The 20,828-nt window shown below is 40.3% G+C and overlaps 1 protein-coding gene across 1 annotated transcript in view; it reads left to right on the forward strand.

Annotated features, from left to right (window-relative positions):
- LOC125245610 overlaps positions 1-20,828 on the forward strand; it is a 38,096-nt gene that overhangs the window by 14,429 nt on the left and 2,839 nt on the right. The window contains exons 2-3 of the mRNA XM_048156282.1: positions 5,184-6,261; positions 7,933-8,102. Coding sequence (XP_048012239.1) covers positions 5,740-6,261; positions 7,933-8,102 — 692 coding nt within the window. The 5' untranslated portion in view covers positions 5,184-5,739. The remainder of the gene's footprint in view (positions 1-5,183; positions 6,262-7,932; positions 8,103-20,828) is intronic.

Below are 20,828 nucleotides of genomic sequence, written 5' to 3' on the forward strand. Positions count from 1 at the left end.
ATGAGTTAGTAGGGGGTCCATAGCGGTACTACAGGGGTTCCATCAATTAATGTTTGATCACAAATCATTTTTTGTTAAAAAAAATTAAAACATGGGTAAAAAAAAAAAAAATCACAAAGTCTAATTTCTATAAGCACCCTGAAACAAGCAAGAACACCCTCAGCTGATACTGTAATAATATAATATGATTGGTGAAAAAGATTTTGCATTTTGAGTTTGCGCTCTCAAAAACGTGAAATGGTCCGATTTACAGCATATTTTTGCAGCGGTGAGAAATAGTAGCCAATCACAGACAAGTTTGTTGACACTTTGAACACAATGTTGGCCAATCAGGAGTGTTTAAGTTATAATCCTCTCACCGCTCAAAACGATGTAGTTTGCTGAGTTCTGCTCACTGAATCCTCTCATTAACAAACAAAGACACGATGTAACGTTAAGTAAGATATTCATTATGCAGTGTAGATAACTTTATTGATATAAAGGTAACGTTGTGAGCAGTGTTGGGTAAGTTACTCAAAAAAAGTAATCCACTACATATTACAAATTACTACATCAAAATTGTAATTTGATTACATTACTGATTACTGCATGTAAAAAGTAATCAGATTACTAATTACTTTACATTCAAGTTACTTTGAAACCTACAGAAATACACCACAAACTGAAACTCATAGTTCTTTCTGTAATTTAATATTGACTGAAAAATATTACAGAAGTATGAAAACAGCAACTTGACAAAAATATTCGTTAATCATCTATAGGTAACTTATTCATTCAAATGCAATAACAGTCACCTGAGGGCGCTCAACGACCACGTCATCTGTGAGTGTGAGATTCTAACAAACTAAAAATAACTTATAAATATATGAAATATAAACTAATAAATATATGAAATATTGTACACTTGTTAATGTTTATTTTTGTTTGAAGTTTTTTTAATAGTAATAAAGGCTTCCTGAAGTGAAGCGATGCATTTGTGTAAGAAAAAATAAATATTTATCAAGTTATGAATGATTATAAACACATATTAAGCATGACAAACCATACAGTCGATTAAACTACAAAGCTGGCAGGTATGGTATGTATGATTACAAAATAAAGTCATTAAGATTGTTATTAACATTATTTTATAAAAGAACATGTAGGATAAAAGCAGGCCTAGTTTTATCACGTGTTGAGCCGTTTCTGTGACAGCTCCACCTCTGACGCACAGTTATAGGCTACGTCAGCATCTGAATTTACTCACTTCATTTCGTTCACTCTTTGCAGATATAGTGCACTCAAATGACATACACTATACAGGGATTAGTGAGTCAGTGAACGAGACACAGCTTAAACATTCCTTGCTGTGTGTAGCATGTATGTGTGTGGTAGCTCAACTGTGTTTATGTTTGTATGCAACTGCATTAAAGACAGGAAAAAATTGCTGAAAACATTTATAATAATATTTGAAAACAGCATTGTTCAGAAGTTACCTTCCCTCCCGATCCTGAACAAATGACCTAAATGTAAAATCTAGCTTGTTTAGGCAAGGTTGGACCGCTCTCGTCTTGGGAGCGGGTGTCCTCCTCCACGAGTTCTCTGGTGATTTCATAATGACGCATCCGCGCCAAACGTGATTTCTTTAGAAATGCACTTTACCTAATATTTTTTTTCTTGTAACGCAAGTAACGTAATTTTATTGACATCAGTAACTGTAATCAAATTACATAAATTTAAAATGTAATGCGTTACATTACGGCGTTACCAGGAAAAGTAATTAGACTACAGTTACTTTGTAACGCGTTATACCCAACTCTGGTTGTGAGATCGCAAATGATGATGAGTGACAGTTAAGAGAGGGAGCGGTCTTTGGCGCTTTCTCCGACAGATGGCCATTTAGACGCTGCAAAGTACATATAAATGCGTGATTCACTATCAAAATGCATAATAAAAATGCAATAATATAAGCCAGCTCGAAAACTTCCGGTGAGATGTCATTTGCTGGTGTGTTGAGCATCAGTAGTGTAAAACTTAGATTGAAATGAGAATATAATCACTTAAATAGTCAGGCATAGCATTAATTTAGTTATTCAAACGTAAAACAGCATAAAAAAATAAATCAATAAAGACATATTTCAGTGTTCCTCCTCGGCTAAATTCAATTCGACCATCAGTTTTCACACTTTTATCTGAAAAAAGCTTCAAAAATTACATATTTATTGTGCACTTTAGTTAGATTAATTGAATAAAAGGTGTTTTTATAAGTGTGCTGAAATCATTGATCTTGCGCTGCACTGACTGACATCTGCTGTGATTAAAGTGAGAGCGTGGTGCTCGCTTTCTGTGTCATTCATTCACAAGAAAAGATATTGTTTTTCATGAGATTTTTTGAGTATTTCATACTTCACATTGACAAAAATGTATTTTTAAACCTAGTTATTTTATAATGTCTAAAGCTGCAGTCCGCGATTTTTCCTCTTTGTCGCCATCTCTTGTTTGAAACCTGCAATTGCAGTCATATGCAGAGCAGATATCTGTACGTGTGTTGTGCCTCGGCACAGCTCGTCAGCGCGGATTAATCTAATGCTTGCTGTCAGTCACCGCACCGGTGTGGATACTGAACTTCAGAATCACAAACTCTATGTCTTGAAAGTATGACCAATATAAGATTTTCACTGGAAAGTATCATCTGAACAAGTAAGTAACATGTCTGCCACTTTTGTTCTGACCAACTGAGGAAAGCATTAGGCCTACAATAAATCGTGCTGCCAATGATGATTAAATCTAACGATCGTTTAGCTCGGATCACGTCAAACCATGCAAATTATTATTACTGCTATATTGTTCTCAAATTGTTAATGTTAACAACATCAGCATTGCGTGACTGTGTTTTAGGGTTACCTGTAGATTTCAGTTTCTGTAGCCACTCAACAGTCCAAAGTCTTTTGCTTTTGTCTACGGGTGAATCTCCAGTTGTCACTGATGATTGTCATTTGGATCTTTCTGGATTACAATCCACCATCAAAATGATAAGTTTAATTATTTCAGCTGCTGTGAGAAAAGGCTATAAATGTGCCGCTACCAGCAGCATGCTCACGTGATATAACTGACTAGCCTCTCGACGGGACTCCTTCTTTCTGTTTACGGACGTGACGTAATGACGCACAGAGCGCGTTTGAATTTGCCGCAGCATTAATATATGTAGTATAATTTAACAGCGGGAAAGACGGCTACATTCATAAAGTGTTTGCGTGTGTCTCAACAGTTACAAATAAAGCCACAATAAACTCATGGAGCGAACTTGTCGATCAATTTTTTTGATGGATGACGCAGAGAAAGTTCTGACCAATAAGAGGACAATTTTACTCGCATGTGACTTGCCTTAAAGCATTTTGGTACGCTTTAAAATGTTGCCATGTGAAAGCGAACCGAACCAAGAAAAAAAGCAACATTGTAAGAAATGTAGTCCCTGTTTCGGAACAAAACAAACAATCCATAGGTGTGAAAACACCCTCAGACAAAGGAGACATGCAAAATGTGCAGTGTTGGTGGGCCTCCAGGATTGTGGTTGGGAACCACTGCTTTATAGTGATTCAAAAGTTATCCATGGATAATGTGATGGTGTATTGTGTGTTTAAATACAGTTGTTTAGCTGACCAATTAAGTTGTAGACGATCTCTACACAAAAGCTGTGCATGCTCGTGATAGATCGTCACTCTATCTCCGCTCACAATGACACGCCTCCAGGCACTCGGCTGTTTTCGGAAATACTCGGTACAGTGTAAATATGATTAAACTTAAGACTTTTTGGAGATATGAAGGATGCACTACTACTCTATAGGTACTTAAGATTAACATGAGATTGGCAGAAACTGTGCGTGATACCCCCTTTAAATGTTGAATTTCTTACATTTTTAAATGTTCGGTTTTACAATGGGGACAATCTCAGAAGGATGAACAAGAAATCTTTGTGGTATCTAATTACAGACACTGTTTTTAAACAGTCCTAATAGCTTTGTCTTTATTGCAATCAATAAAACTGGTTTATTGGCAAATTAGGTAAATATGTTAATTGGATGAAAATATAAATACAACATTAAAAAGTCAACTACTGATCTGATTTTTAATGTCCATCTCTCTGTAAAATTAAAATGTGATCTTTTAGTAAATTTAAAGCTCAAGTAAATGTTTAATTGACCATCTCACAGAAAAAAAATCAAATGTGAATTTCTAATAAACTTGCAGTTAAAGTTCAGATAAATATCCATTGTCCAAATTCTCCATCTGATTGTAAGATTAAAATGTATGACTCTGCAAATCCATTAAAATAATTTACAACAATTACAAACGGCTAATGAATTGCAACATGTTTGTTGCATTTTTTTATCACGTGTTTGTTTGATGCATAAGCTAAATGCCAGTATTAAGTATACATGCAGTGGTGCCTATGCAGCAACAATAATGTGCATAGTTCTGATCTAATTTATTCTAATCATAATATGGTTAGTTTCTACTAATATTAGATGCTATATGCTCAATATGGTCACTGTGATTTTGCCAAGTAAGACATGTTCCTGGATCAACATATTTTGTTGATACTGGAACAACATTCCAGTCTGAAAATTTAGTCTTAACCCTATCTCTACCCCTAAACCTGATCCTAGCCATAACTTATCCCTAAAATCAGAGGGCAATTATAGGTGAATAACGTTGCTGTAGAAGCACCTAACACTGGTTGTAAGCCTAAACTTGTCGTAAACTGTAAATTTGTCCCTCAATTCTGATTGGTTGATTAGAATGTTGTTCCAGGATCAACAAAGATGTTCATCCAGGAACATGTCTTAATTGGCAAAATCACGGTGACCACTTAATATGTAGCTTTGTTTGACAAATTTTATATCGGGGGTCCTCGCTCTGTCTCTTTCACCTAAGGGGTCCACGCCCTGAAAAACGTTGAAGACCCCTGGCGTAGAGCCCTGCCCTCTGTCTGCGTGCAATAGTTCAAAATATTCTGTCTTTTATCAGCTAGACCTTTGTTGGCCAGTGTGGGACATTAATCTTATGGGCTCAAAGTTAACCCCACTCCAGCATTGGTCAGCAGAAAAAGTTTGCTCAGTCTATGCTCAATTATTATTTAAAGAATAAAGCACAGTGTCTTCTCATCTGTCCTCTGTCTTCTTCCTTTATGTCTTCCTTCTCAGATTTCTGCTCTCTGCTCAGAGGATCAGGAGGACACAGAGACCTTCATCATGGCCACCGCTGACCAGCTGCTAGAGCTGATTTTCTGCTGGATCGAGGAGAGGGAGCACTTTGCAGACAATCTGAGGAAACTGGCGGAGGAGCTGGAGTCACTCAGAAAAAAATGCAATGTCGGTGAATGTGTTGGAAGCTCATTTAAGGTGTTGGGAGCTGCAAATATGATCGGGGCCGGTCTGGTCAATATGTTTACGGGTGGACTAGGTCTTTCACTTATGAATTTGTCAACTGCATATACAGGCATAGGTTCCACTATTTCTATAGGTACTAAAATCATTGAGGGCTTCTTGTCCTGCAGCATTATGAAGAAGTTGCAGGATATAGAAAAGAAGAGCAATGAAATTGCTAAAAAAATACAGCAGATACTGAAGCCTGAGAAGGAAGTGGCAAGTTCCTTAGCAGAAGCAGATGAATTGGAGCATCACATCATGGCTGAAATTCTGAGAGCTATTGCGAGACAGAGTGGTGTAAATGTTCAAATCATCAATGACTCTGTGATCAATGACATGCTCAATCACATGCTTCAAGAGTTTCCTCTGGAGAAGATCAGTGATGTGCACATTCACGGGATGGGGGGGGGTTTCATCAGTGTGGGCCGGACAACGATCAGAGGGGCGCTTTGCGAGACAGAGTGGTCTAAATGTTCAAATCAATAATGACGCAATGATCAATCACATCCCTCAAAAGTTTCCTCTGAAGAAGATCAGTAATGTGCACAGTCGCGGAGCTGGGGGGGGGGTTTCATCAGCGTGGGTGGGACAACAATCAGAGGGGTGCTTTGGAGATTGGACGGGCACTTCTGACACAGAGAGTAATCCCCAGATGAAAGAGACATGCCTGGAAAACCATAAAATTATGGTTAATTCTTTGGTTGTTTCAGGTTCTGTGATTCTTTTAGGTGTCTTTAGTATTATTGGACATGACTGGAAAAGGATAACTAAATTGAGTGATACAATACGTTTAAGCTTAGCTGGACTTTTAAGCTCAGCTGGATTTCAAACAACCCTTGCAGGAGGTGTCATGGTAAGATCCTGTAAACATGTTCACATCAGTTCACACATGATTGATTATTAGTGAATTTCATTGATTATTAATGATTATTAGGTAACACTTTATATTAAGGTCCTTCTAATAAGCAGAAGTTAATAGGTAATACCCTTATAGGATGCTTAATAACACATTTTGAAAACACATATTGTTAGATTATAAGACGTTCATAAGCACTTATAAGAAATTGTTAACAGTTTAGACTGTTTAAGAAAGTTAATAAAAGGTTTATAAGTTTCTGATAATTGTTTATAATATTATTAGAAACACATTTATTGAGATTAACTTGAGCTTTTTTGTTGTTAATAGTGATATATTAGGAACTACATGTGGTCAAGTTTGACAAAATGTGATTTTGTGGTGGAGCACAAAAACACTTTAAGAAAGCTCTCCTTACATTTTTTTTTTTTTTCATTATTTTGATGTAAATCAATTTGTACATAATTTGAAACAGCCTCAAACATTTATTAATTTGTTAAACAATTACTACAATTACAGTAGGTAGGTCTTAAAAAAAACATTAAACAATGTTTAGTCATTTCTATTGATATATAGTATATCAATGCCCAGAAACTATTTGGAATCATATATTCCATACAGATATCACACTATCAGAGAGTATGACGTGTGCACACATAAGTCAAATAGATTTTAAAGTTAAAAGGTAAAGTTGGCAAACATTTTAGACAGCAACAAAGATGATCATTGATCATTGATCATTGATAATTTTAGGCCAATGAGATTTAAGATGTGATGTCAGCCAGTCATTTCCCATCATGACAGTGCAGTCGGGGGAGAGCAACTGCGCTGCTTGGCATGGCCGCCCCACATGACATCAGATCATGTTGTTCTGTTCTCGGACACATTTCTTACCGACATTATTCTCACGACTATCACTGGATTTTGCTCATCTTAAATGAGCTTACTGTCCAAGTTCACAGATGACAACAATCACGTGTTCCACGTTATTCTGACACCTTTTGTTCCACTTACTCACACAAATCCATATGTTTGAATTAATGTATTAAACAACTCTGTAAATGTTAGTGCAAACACTGCGTGATCCACCGTGATTGTCTGCTATGACCCTCCAAGTTAATTTAGACAACATGTGGGGAAGGTAACCTGAAGAAGATAAACCAAATTAAATAAATAGCTGTCTCAGATCTAACATAAAATACACAAATAAAGAACTAGGGCATTGAAGGGCATTGCTTTCATGCCCACAGTCGGTGTCAAATTTCTTCAGTTTAAAATAAAGAGGAACAAGAGGATTTTATGAAATAAGTGGAGTAAAAAGTACAATATTATGCTTTGAAATGGAGTGAAGTAAAAGATTTTCAAGATAAAAATACATATATAGATAGATTTACTTTAGATTTACTTGTTCTCAATTAAATTTTTTAAGATTTACTTGTTCTCAATAACAAGTAAAAATACTCCACCAAAAACAAATAATCAAAAGACTTAATGTGTTCTAGTCATAATGAAAATAAATGTGTTTATTAACAACAATTAGACACTCATAAAGCTTTTTAACTTTCTTAAGCAATCCATACGCTGTTTCTTATAAGTGCTTATGACTGTCTGACAGTCTGATGATAATGAAAATGAATCCTGTAATGATTGGCTCTTATTGATCATCAGGTTGTTGGAGGAATTGGTGTAATGGCTTGTGAACTTCCTGAAATGATTGACAACTGGACAAAAATGATCAAGGGGAATCATGTGACAAAAGCCAGCAAATCACTGAGAGACACAGCTGACGGAATCCAAAACGCCACTCAGACAATGAAGGAACAGATTGAAAAAATCAAGTATGTTTTCAAATAAATATATAAAAATTGAGTTTCTACCCAGATTCTCACCTCCTGTAGGTCTGAAAGGCATCTCTTTAAAGTTTACATTTCTTTTCTGAGACAGCAGCAGTTTGACTCATCTCAGATAAAAATTAACACTAGCTTGTTTTTCTTGTGGTCAAAGTATAAGAACCTCTCAAGGAACTTGTCCAAACCCCTTAAGGTGTACAGCCAACTTTACTGTCCATTTATAATCAGTTCATTTCTTACAGTCTGCAATACAATTGGTTCATTGGTACCATCTCATTGGCTTGGAACTTCCTTGCATCTTGCATGAGACTGAAGCTTCACAATTCCACTTCTTAACAGAGCTTTGTAGTGTGGACCCTTGAAACTTTATGAGTTGTCAGTTCTCAGATGTTTTGTCAGTTTGAGGCCACAACACATCCAGGGCAAACCCCAACATCCTATGGCAGGCCCCACATCCACTCCCCTTTGTTTAGTGAGGTTTTCCAGCATTCACAAATCCTCCTTAAAGCTTCATGCCGTCCACCCCCTCTTTTCACATTTAAGGATAAGTTCTTGGTACATCTCAAGGTCTTTTGATTCATCTCCCTTCAGGGATGGTTCTAGGGTCAGTTCCGTTCATACCAGTGGCGTGCAGTGGTGTTCTGAAATGAGGAGGCACATTTTTTTTTATGAATCAATGTAATGTGCATTACTCTTAAAGTTGACACATCTTCCTTGTTAAATGAACATTACTTTACAGTACATCAAAAAAAGAAAAAAGGAAACCAAATACAATTCTATTTTGTAATTTTACATTAACAATGTAATGTTCTATTTATAAAAACCAAGTCAATCTCATCAAGTTAGTGTTTAAGCATTTCTACATTCATTCCAAAATAATAACTAAAGGCAATAATAATTTAAAGAATATATTTTATTTGTGTATTGTGGTTTTTCTTTTTAATTGTCAACCTAGGATATTTTGGATCATCAGTCATGCTCCGTAAACACCGTCTGTCACAGACACGAATTGTATTTTTAATTTCACCAAGCTGATCGCACTAAAAACCCCGCAGTCATCATGATTTCAGTCCATTTCAAGTTTGATTTTGATGTGACATGAAGTGGTGATATCTAACTGTGATCTGTTTACTTACTTTTCAATTAGTCTTCCGATTGACGCCATCATTTGTTCAGTCAAACCTACGCGCGGAACGCGCACGTCAACGAGAGGCGGATTTATCGCACAAACCAATCATATCCAATCATAACCAATTACATCCAATCATAGCGCGATGGAGACATTGCCTCCTCTCACGTGACTTTCCCCCATTCATTCTCAATTGCCCCCCACAAAACCCACCGCACGCCGGGGGTCTGATGATTTTATATGGTTTCCTCAAGCGGCAACCTCCCCCTTTCTCTCGTGAAGCCAATACGGAAGTAACTTAAACTGCGATTCATCGACTGGCCGCTAGGGACAGGCTCCAAAAGAGAGCAGAATCTCATAGAGTCCCATGTTAAATTGGCCAAGTTTATAGCAGAAAAAAAACATGTTTACAAGTTGGTTCAAATTGTGGTTTTGGTCTATACTGCTATTTTTGCCCTTCGTGACAACTCTGAGGGGGGTGAATTTTTTTATAACTTATCCGTTTAAATTATATTAAGCCTTAAAGTTCTGCATAATTAAGGGCGTGGTCACTTGAGTGACAGGTAGATTGCGCTGCTGTCTGAGCCGTCATGTTACCTCAGCTGCCGCTGAATTTGGCATCTCAGCCGTTTTTGTGCTTTTTTTTCTCGATTATTTTATACAATTATAAAATATGGCTTGCTGCATAATATTCGAGACTGATGTGTGTCTGTGTAGATGTGCATGCATGGGGAAGAGACACAGAACACACGTTGTTGGATCGTGGCATTGGCTGAAAGTTTTGATACAATGACAATACCAGGAGGATATACAACTCTGACAGCACTGCTTGGATATTATAACTAAAACTGCTGCACTATTTTGAAAAAATATACTTTGGACACAGGCACATTTGTTTGATACGATCGTATACAGTTTTACAACATAAACGCTGCTCAGATTGCATCCTTTCTTGAAGAACGATGACAGAGAGCAGATCATTCAGAAGAAATGTGAAATGTTTTTTTGTTTTGCAATGGACACTCATATTTTACCCAAGTGCCACAGATTGGATTCATCTTGCGATCTCTATTTCATTATAAAGGTATGAAGTCCCATTTTGATTTTCCATGTTGTTATTTGCACACCCAACACTACTGGTGTTGGAGGATCTATATCTTAAAAAACACCGTAGATTGACAGTAAACCTTTAGAACGTTCTGATGATAAAACTTATCTTCATTAATATTTTAGATCGTATCTAATGCTGCGTTCACGTCACCTCGTATTTACCGGAATCTTGAAATGACAACACGTGACGTTATATTCGGAGCTGTTCACGTCCTTTTGGTCCTTGAACTGGGAATTATGCGTTTCCATGGCAGCACTATCGACGCCTAAATGAATCTACAGCGGTCAGGTGGTACAGCGCGGCCACGTGGTACATCTGGGAGCTTTCAGAAAACTCCCAGCTTACAAACTGTAATTACGAGCTCTACGAGGACGTGAACGCTTTTTACAAGCTAGAATCTCGTAACTACAGGAAATACGAGGCCGCGTGAACGCACCTTAAGATAGATAGATAGCTCCTTTGCTTGCTAACATGGTCACGTCGAGCTAGGCGGGCGTGGTTTCAGCAACCAGTCATATCAGCTCAAACCACCTCCCCGCCTCTTTGCCCATTTTCAGTTATCCGGGAGTGACGTGCGGTGACGCGCAGCTAAGATGGCCGCGGCCTCATTTAGGCGTCAAAACTGCTGTTCAGAACTCTATGGGTGACGTCACGGACGCTACGTCCATATTTTTTTACAGTCTATGGGTTTCCTATGAGAGGAAAGGGAGGCATGCCTCCATAGACTGTAAAGCATGACTCCTGCTGAAACTTTACCTGCGGGTGTCGCTGTTTGGCAATGTTCCTTGAGAAATACGCTTGACTTGCGCTCTTTTTAATGTCATAATTTGTAATATTTGTTATGTTTTATATGTAATATGGATTATTTTCTCATCCTATTGTTTTGAGGAGGCACTGCCTCCCTTGCCTACTCGGAGGAAACGCCCCTGGTTCATACATACTTTGATAAATTAAGTATGTATGTATACATTAAACATTACAGATAATTAATTTATGCACTATATTTTTAAGCATTACTAGCATTACTAGAACTAAAATTAAAATAATTTGGTTTGATTTCAGATCCTGTCATAAAAGATCAGAAATTGCCTGCTTTTAACTATGTACTTGAAAACACCTTTATTGTGCCTTTTAGGATCTGTAGTAATTAGCCTTATGGATTACAAATTGTTTACTTAGAAGATAGCAGGATGTAAACTGGCTAAAATAGATGCTTATATGGTTTCCCATAGGGCAGAGAAGGCTTCTTGCGTGTTCGGTCTTTTTAGTGTGGCAAAGTAATTTAATTCCAATTAACTGTTATCTGACTCCATTTTATTATGACCTTGATTTTAGGTGCCAATTGGTGATTGACCATTTATATAATGTATCTAGATATTTGCTAATTCTATTTAACTCTTTACTCTTATTGTACTCGTTCATTCGGTTCTCAGAGTCGCACAGGATCCTCGCACCAGCCGTTATGAGGGCCCACAATCACAAACTCGCCAGTCTGATCAATAACCAGAGGTTATGGCTAAAGCAATTTAACAATGCTGCCCATGCTTGCTATTGTTAAAAGGTACCCATGTAGCCCCATACAATCGCCTATATAACAACTTAGTTGAAGCTCCAACAATAATTATGACCAGTACTATGAGATAATGTTGCTCCTCAATAGTAATTTATATGGCCCCATATAGTTAACTCTTTAGAACCTGAAGCTAAAATGGCCTGTTTTCACATTGTTTTTTTTATTATAAATTTCTCACACACCGTGCTAACTTCAAGTGCAAGGTGTCATTTTTTTCAGAAAACAAATGGATTTCAAAATGTATAGTTAGTTTGTAAATTGAATTTGAATTCAATTAAAATAAAATAAAAAAAATTAGAAAATTAAATAAAAAATAAAAACATGAATAAAAGGCATGTGTACATTTACATGCAGACACATTATACAGATAACCACAAAATGCAAAAGAGTCTCATTTAGCCTCCTCCCAAGTCTTATCAAAAATCATCCCAATCGCCTGTGTACTCCTTTGCCATGTTTTTTGTTTGTTTCTTCTATTATTAATGTGATCCAAAACTCCCTAAAGCTCCATATCTCTCAGTTCAGATCCTCCTTCTACACGCTCTCTCCCAAAAGCGTCTGTCATTTGTTGATGGAAGGCAGAAAATTACTGTAATAACCCATGTATTGCCAAAAAAGCCCATGTTGTCTACTGCACCCATTTGAATTATAATGATAGCGCAAAAAAAAAAAAAAAAGAGTTACAGTAAGATGAAGACAGCTTGGATTGGTCGGCACTGACACATCCAGTTTAAAAGGGTTAATAATATAACTGTATAACAACTTAATTAAAGCAGAGGCAATGACCAGAGGTTATGACCGGTACATACATTTGTCTAGCCCCATATAGTGAATGCGATTGCATAAAAACTTAGTTAAAGGAATCACCCAAAAAAGAAAATTCTATCATCATTTACTCACCCTCAAGTTGTTCAAAATCTGTATAATTTTCTTTGTTCTGTTGAACACAAAGAAAGATATTTTGAAGAATGTGTTAAACTGAACAGTTCTGGGACACCATTGACTTCCATAGTAGTTTTTTTCCTACCATTGAAGTCAATGGTGCCCCAAAGCAGCCTGGTTACAAACTTTCTTCAAAATATATTTCTTTGCATTCAACAGAACAAAGAAAATTATACAGATTTTGAACAACTTGAGGGTGAGTAAATAATGATAGAATTTTCTTTTTTGAGTGAACTATCCCTTTAAGTCAAGCAGTTAGTCAGGAATTGAAAATCTTGCCAAATGTGCCCCATGCTCCATACAACCTGAGATCTAATGTCAGGGGTACTCAAGTTCGGACACCATTAAATGGTACATAAAATGCAAAGGGCCACAAATTACAACTTGCATTGTAAGATTTTTATTTAGGCCTACTTAAGACAATATTTGTAGTTTTACTGAGGATTTACAAGTGCAGTTTATTATCTAGCTAAGTCTTTCTAGTCCTTTAATGGTTGTCCTACTTAAACTGTTTCTGAACATAAAAAAAAAAAAGATTAATAGCAAGACAAACTGTATTCATAATGAAAAAATGCGTTCATACAAAGAGTATGAAAAAATGCATTAAGTAAAACATCCTTGAGCAAATAAACTTAAGAACTGATGAAAAGAAGTCTTTATATTCCTATTGAAAAGTCAGCAGTTTTCACAAGTGATTTCAGGTCTGGTTGTTGCTCACTGGCTGATGAAACAGACAAGACGGAACGGTTGCACTTTTTATAGACTTTTTTTATATATATACTTTTTATACTCCTTTGCATCTTTTTAATACTTTTTAGTATTTTACTTTTTTATTACTTTTATTTATATCCCCAGGGTCACTTTGCAAAGGTTTATATTATTAAGCTATTTCTGCTTGCTTTCTATTTCCAATAACACATTGACATTAAGAATAAGTTTTTCATGCTACTAAGAGGACCATTGGCCACTTACACACTGCAGCTGTATTAAATGACACAAACATAAAGTAACGTATGAGCAGTCACAGCGCTCGACATATGCGCACTAGAAAGATTCATCCTTGCCCAGTCTCAGCGCTTTTTCGCTCAAAGTTACGGTAAAAAGGTCATTGTACCAAATGCAAAACAAACTGTTTTACCTCTGCGTTTTTATTATTACAGTACAGTGTAACTCTATCTGTATTGTAATAGGATGTTAAGATTCTAGTCCGCGCTAACTGCTTGAAGTTCTCTCTGTAAACGATAAACACTCATTGTAAAGTCAACTTTGTTTATAGTCAGGGGCGGCGCCAGCCGATTTTGCCGGGGCTTCAGCCCCGAATGTTTTGAGTCAAGCCCCGAAAGTAATGACTGTCACTGAGCAAATATGAAACTGGACAATAGCCTATGTAAACCCCCGAAATCATAAGTTGCTTTATTTCATTGCGCTTTGGCTTTGCATATACTGCATACAGCCTGTAAAAATAGACCTTAAAAATAATCTAGACTATAGAATACATTTCTTTGCTGTTGGTAGCCTATGGGCTACTCCATTTCTTCCTCTCTGTTGAATATGCAGCAGGTAGGGGAGGAGCTAGCACAGTCAACCGCAATACAGTCAGAGACAGTCAGCGAGCAGGAAAGAAAAAATTAAAGAAAAATGAAGCAAACGAGACTTTGGGGATTTTTCAGAAAGAAGTCAGTGGGTAAGAATTCAGTTTTTTTATCCTTAAAGTCTGAAGATCATCATCTGGCTGGCTTTCACTGTAGGCCTATTTTGTCATGATCACTAGTGAGAGTGCCCTAGTCAGCCACTAGAGGGCACTCCATCCTGGACTCTTGTTTTCACCCCTTGGACTACATTACCCATACTCACTCCTGGACTCATTATCCCACTCATTCCACTCAGCTGTTTTGTGTTTCTTCATTAGTGTTGTCTATTTATACCTGGTTTGTTTCTGCTCTAGTCATGGTGTCTTCATTCATGTTCCCGAGTCTCTGTGTTGGTTTGCTTGTGTTTTGTTCCTGTCATTGTTTTGTTTGGACTGTCTCCCTGGATTTTGACTATTGACTGGCTCATGGATTACGTTTCTGGATTTCCCCAATAAATACCTGCAATTGGACCTACCCTGTTTGTCTTCGTGTGTGCCGTGACAGAAGACACCATCATTTTTGGATCCAGCAGGATGGGGATTTGGATCACTCCTCCAGCCACGGTGAGGGAACGGATGGCTCTTGTTTGGGCGGTGCTGGCTCTGCGACAGGAGGGGAGAGAGATAGGGTGTTTTGCCCAGTTTTTCTGGACATTGTCAAGAGGGCTGCGGTATAATGATGAGGCGTTAAAAGGGATTTTCAATGGGTGCCTTGATTACCCGCGGCCTCAGTGTGAGTTGGAGGGGCTCCAGACCCTGGATTTTTGGGGCTTTGTCGGCTATCTCTCCCACAAGAGTCGTTTGGCAACACATGCTCAGCCAGAGTCCGCTCCAGCCCGTGAATCCGCTCCAGAGCCCGTTCCAGCCTGTGAAGTCGCTCCAGAGTCCATAGAGGAGGTGGGCACAGGTTCACCGCCTAACTCACGGAGAAGGAAAAGGAGGAGGAGAAAGGCTTCAGTCAGTTCTCAAGGCCTGGAGGTCTTCCCGGAGCCCGCTCCAGCCAGTGAGTCCGCTACAGAGCCCGCTCCAGCCAGTGAGTCCGCTACAGAGCCCGCTCCAGCCAGTGAACCCGCTACAGAGCCCGCTCCAGCCAGTGAGTCCGCTACAGAGCCCGCTCCAGCCAGTGAGTCCGCTACAGAGCCCGCTCCAGCCAGTGAACCCGCTACAGAGCCCGCTCCAGCCAGTGAGCCCGCTCCAGCCAGTGAGCCCGCTCCAGCCAGTGAGTCCGCTCCAGAGCCCGCTCCAGCCAGTGAGTCCATTTTGGGTGAGTCACCGCCTCACCCTCATAAGCGGAGGAGAAGGAGGAAAAGGGCTTCCTCCGTCCTACAAGGCCTGGAGACCACTCTAGGGGTTATTCGTGGGTTCTTCAAGCGCCTTGCCCTGCCGGCGCCAACGAAGCGCCTTGCCCTGCCGCCGCCCCCAGCGCAGCCCGAGCAGCCTGCTGTTGTCCCAGAGCAGCCCCAGCCCGAGCCTGCTGCCATCACCGAGCTGTCCGCTCTTCCTGATACGACCACGGAGGTCGTCCCCGAGCTGCCCGCTCTCCCTGACACGGCCACAGAGCAACCTTGGTCTGCCCTGCCGCCGCCGTCCAAGCCTTCTGCCCTGCCGCCACCGCCCAGATTTTCTGTACTGTCGCCGTCATCCAAGCCTTCTGCCCTGCCGCCCAGGCCGCCAGCCCTGCCGCCGCCCAGGCCGCCAGCCCTGCCGCCGCCGCCGCCCAGGCCGTCAACCCTGCCGCCGCCCAGGCCGCCAGCCCTGCCGCCGCCGCCCAGGTTATCTCCCCTGCCGCCGTCGTCTAGGCTTCCTGCCCTGCTGCCACTGCCCCGGCCGTTGGAACCGCTGGAACCCGCCTGGTCAGTTCCTCCAGCGCCGCCCTGGCAACCAGCCAGGACTCCAGACCCCAGGGAACCTGCCTGGTCAGTTCTTCCAGTGCCGCCCTGGCATTCAGCCAGGACCCCGACCCTCTTAGAGCCCCCGTGGTCTGTTCCACCGGCTCCCCCCTGGCCTTCGGTTGGGGGCTCTGGTCCTGGCCCACCATCCCTCCCCCTGATCCTCCTCCTGTCCACCTCCCTCCTGAGTTTTTGTGTTTTTTGTTTTTGTTGTCTGGTGGAGCATCTGGTAGCCGCTCCTTTGAGGAGGGGTAATGTCATGATCACTAGTGAGAGTGCCCTAGTCAGCCACTAGAGGGCACTCCATCCTGGACTCTTGTTTTCACCCCTTGGACTACATTACCCATACTCACTCCTGGACTCATTATCCCACTCATTGCACTCAGCTGTTTTGTGTTTCTTCATTAGTGTTGTCTATTTATACCTGGTTTGTTTCTGCTCTAGTCATGGTGTCTTCATTCATGTTCCTGAGTCTCTGTGTTGGTTTGCTTGTGTTTTGTTCCTGTCATTGTTTTGTTTGGACTGTCTCCCTGGATTTTGACTATTGACTGGCTCATGGATTACGTTTCTGGATTTCCCCAATAAATACCTGCAATTGGACCTACCCTGTTTGTCTTTGTGTGTGCCGTGACATATTTGTTTAACTAGCTAGTTATTACTACCATAGGCTAACGTTATACGTTAGCACTTGTACTGGCATCTTCTAGTACCGAATCTCCTCCAGATAAAAACACAGGAGAAGAAGCTGAAACAAGTGATAGAAGATTGCTCACTCACTCAAATATAAAATAACGTGATCATCATCAAACATTAAACAGTGTGTAAATCAAAAACCCGTTTAATATTACCAAAGGGGGACCACCTGTGACTGTCCCGCATTTTGCGGGAAGCTTTAAAATTTGAAGCTTTTGATTTGAAATGTGAAGCTTTGTTGTCCTGCGTCACGCAAGTCATAAGCAGTGTGCCGCATTTTAATTTTGTCTGCATCATTTTATTTAATCGTCCTTTAAATTACAATTCTAAAAAAACTTAATAAGAAAACGTCTCGGGTTACGAGTGTAACCCTTGTTCCCTGAGTAAGGGAATGAGACGCTACGTCGAATGACGTGATGGGAACCCTCTGTATTTTGTGTTCATGAAGCACCTCTGTATCCAACCAATGAGAAAGACGTGACGTCAGAGGCGGGTGACGTCACGGATCAGGAAGCTATAAAGCCTACCCGGAACAAAGCACGCTAGCTTCTGTAATATGTCTGAAGCAAAGCGCTCCAGGTATGTAGGAGGTACGGCAACGTGAAATGTAGGAGGTACGGCAACGTTTTCGCATCTCCTGGAACCTGTCGACGACAGTTGACACTGCGTCGCCGAACAGGCCACCAGGAGACAGCGGCGCGTCCATAAGCATATTCTTGTCCCTTTCCTTGATATCAGAGAGATTGAGCCAAAGATGCCTCTCCATGGCCACCAGGGCTGCCATAGAGCGGCCGATGGATTTGGCCGTCTCCTTGGTGGCCCGGAGAGCTAGATCTGTTGCTTTCCTTAGCTCATGCATTGCTTCAAAGGACACTTCCCCACTCTCATCAATTTCCCCCAGGAGATCGGCTTGATATGCCTGTAAAATCGACATTGTATGAAGGCATGCAGCCGCCTGACCTGCCGCCAAATAAGCCTTGCCCACCAAGCTAGAAGTTGTCTTTAGGGGCTTGGTGGGCAACGTCGGGGTCTTGAGGGACGGTGCAGACTCGGGCGAGAGATAGCTCGCAAGCGTCTCTTCGACCCGAGGCATCGCCCCATAGCCGTGATGTTTTAACCCAACTATATTACTATATAGAGATGTCTGTGGGCTATACAGTCGATATTGGACCGGTCTCTTCCACGACCTCCACACCTCGGTGTGGAGGTCGGGAAAAAAACGGCAGACCCCGACGCTGGGGGTAGTGACCGTGCGGGAAGAAACCTTTCGTCTAATTTGCTTTTAGGTTTATTCTCAGTTTTCTCCGCGGGCCAGTCGATATTTAGTTTTTCTACTGCCCTGGTCACTACCTCCAAAAGCTCCTCATATGCAGGGGATGAGGATGGCGGTTCCTCATCGACGCTCTCCACATCAACCTCCTCGGAGGAAGATATATTGAGCATCGCTGTCTCCCTTCGGGGGGGAAGAAACCGCTACGCGTGCTTCCGCCACCAAAGGAGAGACACTGGGTCTAGCAGGTAAGGGAAGCGATAGGGCAGCGCCCGTCTCTCCCCCCTCTGCTAGATCCATCTGTGAACCCCACGAGTGCAGCCTTCGCTGTGCCTCAGCAGCAGCGGGACCAGACCCGCGGGGAACACTCGCCTCGGCGCCCTCCTCAAAGAGCGCCTGGCGAGATCACAGCACTCTGAGGGTGAGCTGTTCGCAATGTACACAGACAGCTCCCTCGAGAGCCGCCTGTGCATGCTCAACCCCCAGACATTTCACACACATCTCGTGTGTATCCCCAGCCACAATGAAGCGTGGGCAGGGAGGAACACACTTCTTAAACTGCTGCTTTTCCGCCATAGTAATATATATATATATGAGTCTTATTTTGTGCTTTGGGAACTCTTGTCCTCAGACGAAGAGACCACAGTGTGTATATAGAGACAATACAACAATAAATAAGACAGACAAGATACAGATAGCACTTGCTGAAGACAACAGAAGCTAGCGTGCTTTGTTCCGGGTAGGCTTTATAGCTTCCTGATCCGTGACGTCATTGGTTAGATACAGAGGTGCTTCACGAACACAAAATACAGAGGGTTCCCATCACATCATTCGACGTAGCGTCGATAGTTCCCAGGAAAGGGAACAATGAACATGCATTGCGCAGCCGTTATAATTGGTTCTAGGCTAGCTAGAGCGGGAAAACAAACTCCTCTTCGTGGAGAGGGTGTTTTCTCTGATGATGACTGCTGCATGACCATAGACTGTAAAAAAACCAGTAGTGCATGACAGAGACAAGGAACCGCGCAACTGTGGACCTCATAAAAAGTGAACTACTGGTGAAAGTGAACTACTACAGCTATACCTGCCAGGAGTTCTACTGACATAATAATGTAATGTAATAAAAATTTTTAAAAAACTCTTCGAGTGATCCCTGTATTTACATAAAATGGTCTGGGCTAAGCCCCGGATGTCCGTCAATGCTGAAAACGCCCCTGTTAATAGTTATGATGAAAAACTCTCTACACATCTGGCCTAAATGTTTATCTTATGTTAGAGGTTTTCAGCTTGGCATTCTGATTCAGTTCCCACAGGTGCACTTACATAAAGTATATCAGTGACACTGCTATCATGTCTTATAAATAACTAAGGTGACTCTTACCCTATAGAAACGGCGTACTCCAGTCGTGATTGCGAATCAGTTTCTGGTTGTTAGACTACTTCAGACATTTCATCGTCAGACTCGCGCTTGAATTGATACGGAAAAATTCTTGAAAAGGTATGATGCAATCTTTTCTGTCCATACATTGTATACAGTGTCTTGTGAATTGATAGCTGTCAGTTACGGCAAGGGGCACACGGTGTGTGGAGTAGACCAATCACAATGGATTGGGCCATCTGACCAATAAGAGCAGTGTAGGCTCATAGAAAGGAGGGGTTTAGAGAGACTGATTCACTGAACTGCTTCTAACAAATCGTTTACCAATCATTGAGAACTGAGGTGAAATTAAATGTGTATTATGAGAAAACAAAAGTGTTTTTTGATCTTGCATACATGTTGTAGGAGACTCCCAAAACAATATTAGGATAATTTAAAAAGGCATTTTAAAGCAGCACATTAAAGTACTGGATTGATAAGCAGTAAATCCTTAACGATACCCATCCCTAGGTAATTCTCCTTCTTTCCACAATAATCACCAGTTGTCTCAGGACATGATTGTGCCTCCAGGTATAACGGCCTTGGGAAAGGTTTTGCAGCCAACGAGGATGTGCCTTATGGAATGCCAAGTCTGCCAACATTAAAAATAAATACATAAATATACAAAGAAATGTAAAAAAAAATAAAAAAAAAATAAATAAAAAAAGGAAAAATAAATAAATGTACATAGAAAAGCAAATAAGCAAAAATAAATAATTATTTATACATTTATTTCCTTATTTATGCATATATTTATTTTTTTCCCACTTTTAATTATTTTTTTCATTTTAATTTTTATTTATTTCTATGTTTCTTTATTTTTACAATTATGTAGTTTTACATTTCTTTGTCCATAGGATAATGAGGAGGGCGTGGTTTACCTTGATACTGGTTGGGTAGTATAGCCAAAATCTTATATCATGGGTTAAGTCATAATATCACCCTAACTGTACTGTGTGACATGGATAGGCTACTCTTTATTATAAATAAAGAAATGTAGAAATAATAAAATGTACAAATATGGAAATAAATAAATAAATGTGGAAATAAATAAAAATTG

The sequence above is a fragment of the Megalobrama amblycephala genome, linkage group LG1 (genome assembly GCF_018812025.1).
Source record: "Megalobrama amblycephala isolate DHTTF-2021 linkage group LG1, ASM1881202v1, whole genome shotgun sequence".
In the NCBI taxonomy this organism is placed as follows: domain Eukaryota; kingdom Metazoa; phylum Chordata; class Actinopteri; order Cypriniformes; family Xenocyprididae; genus Megalobrama; species Megalobrama amblycephala.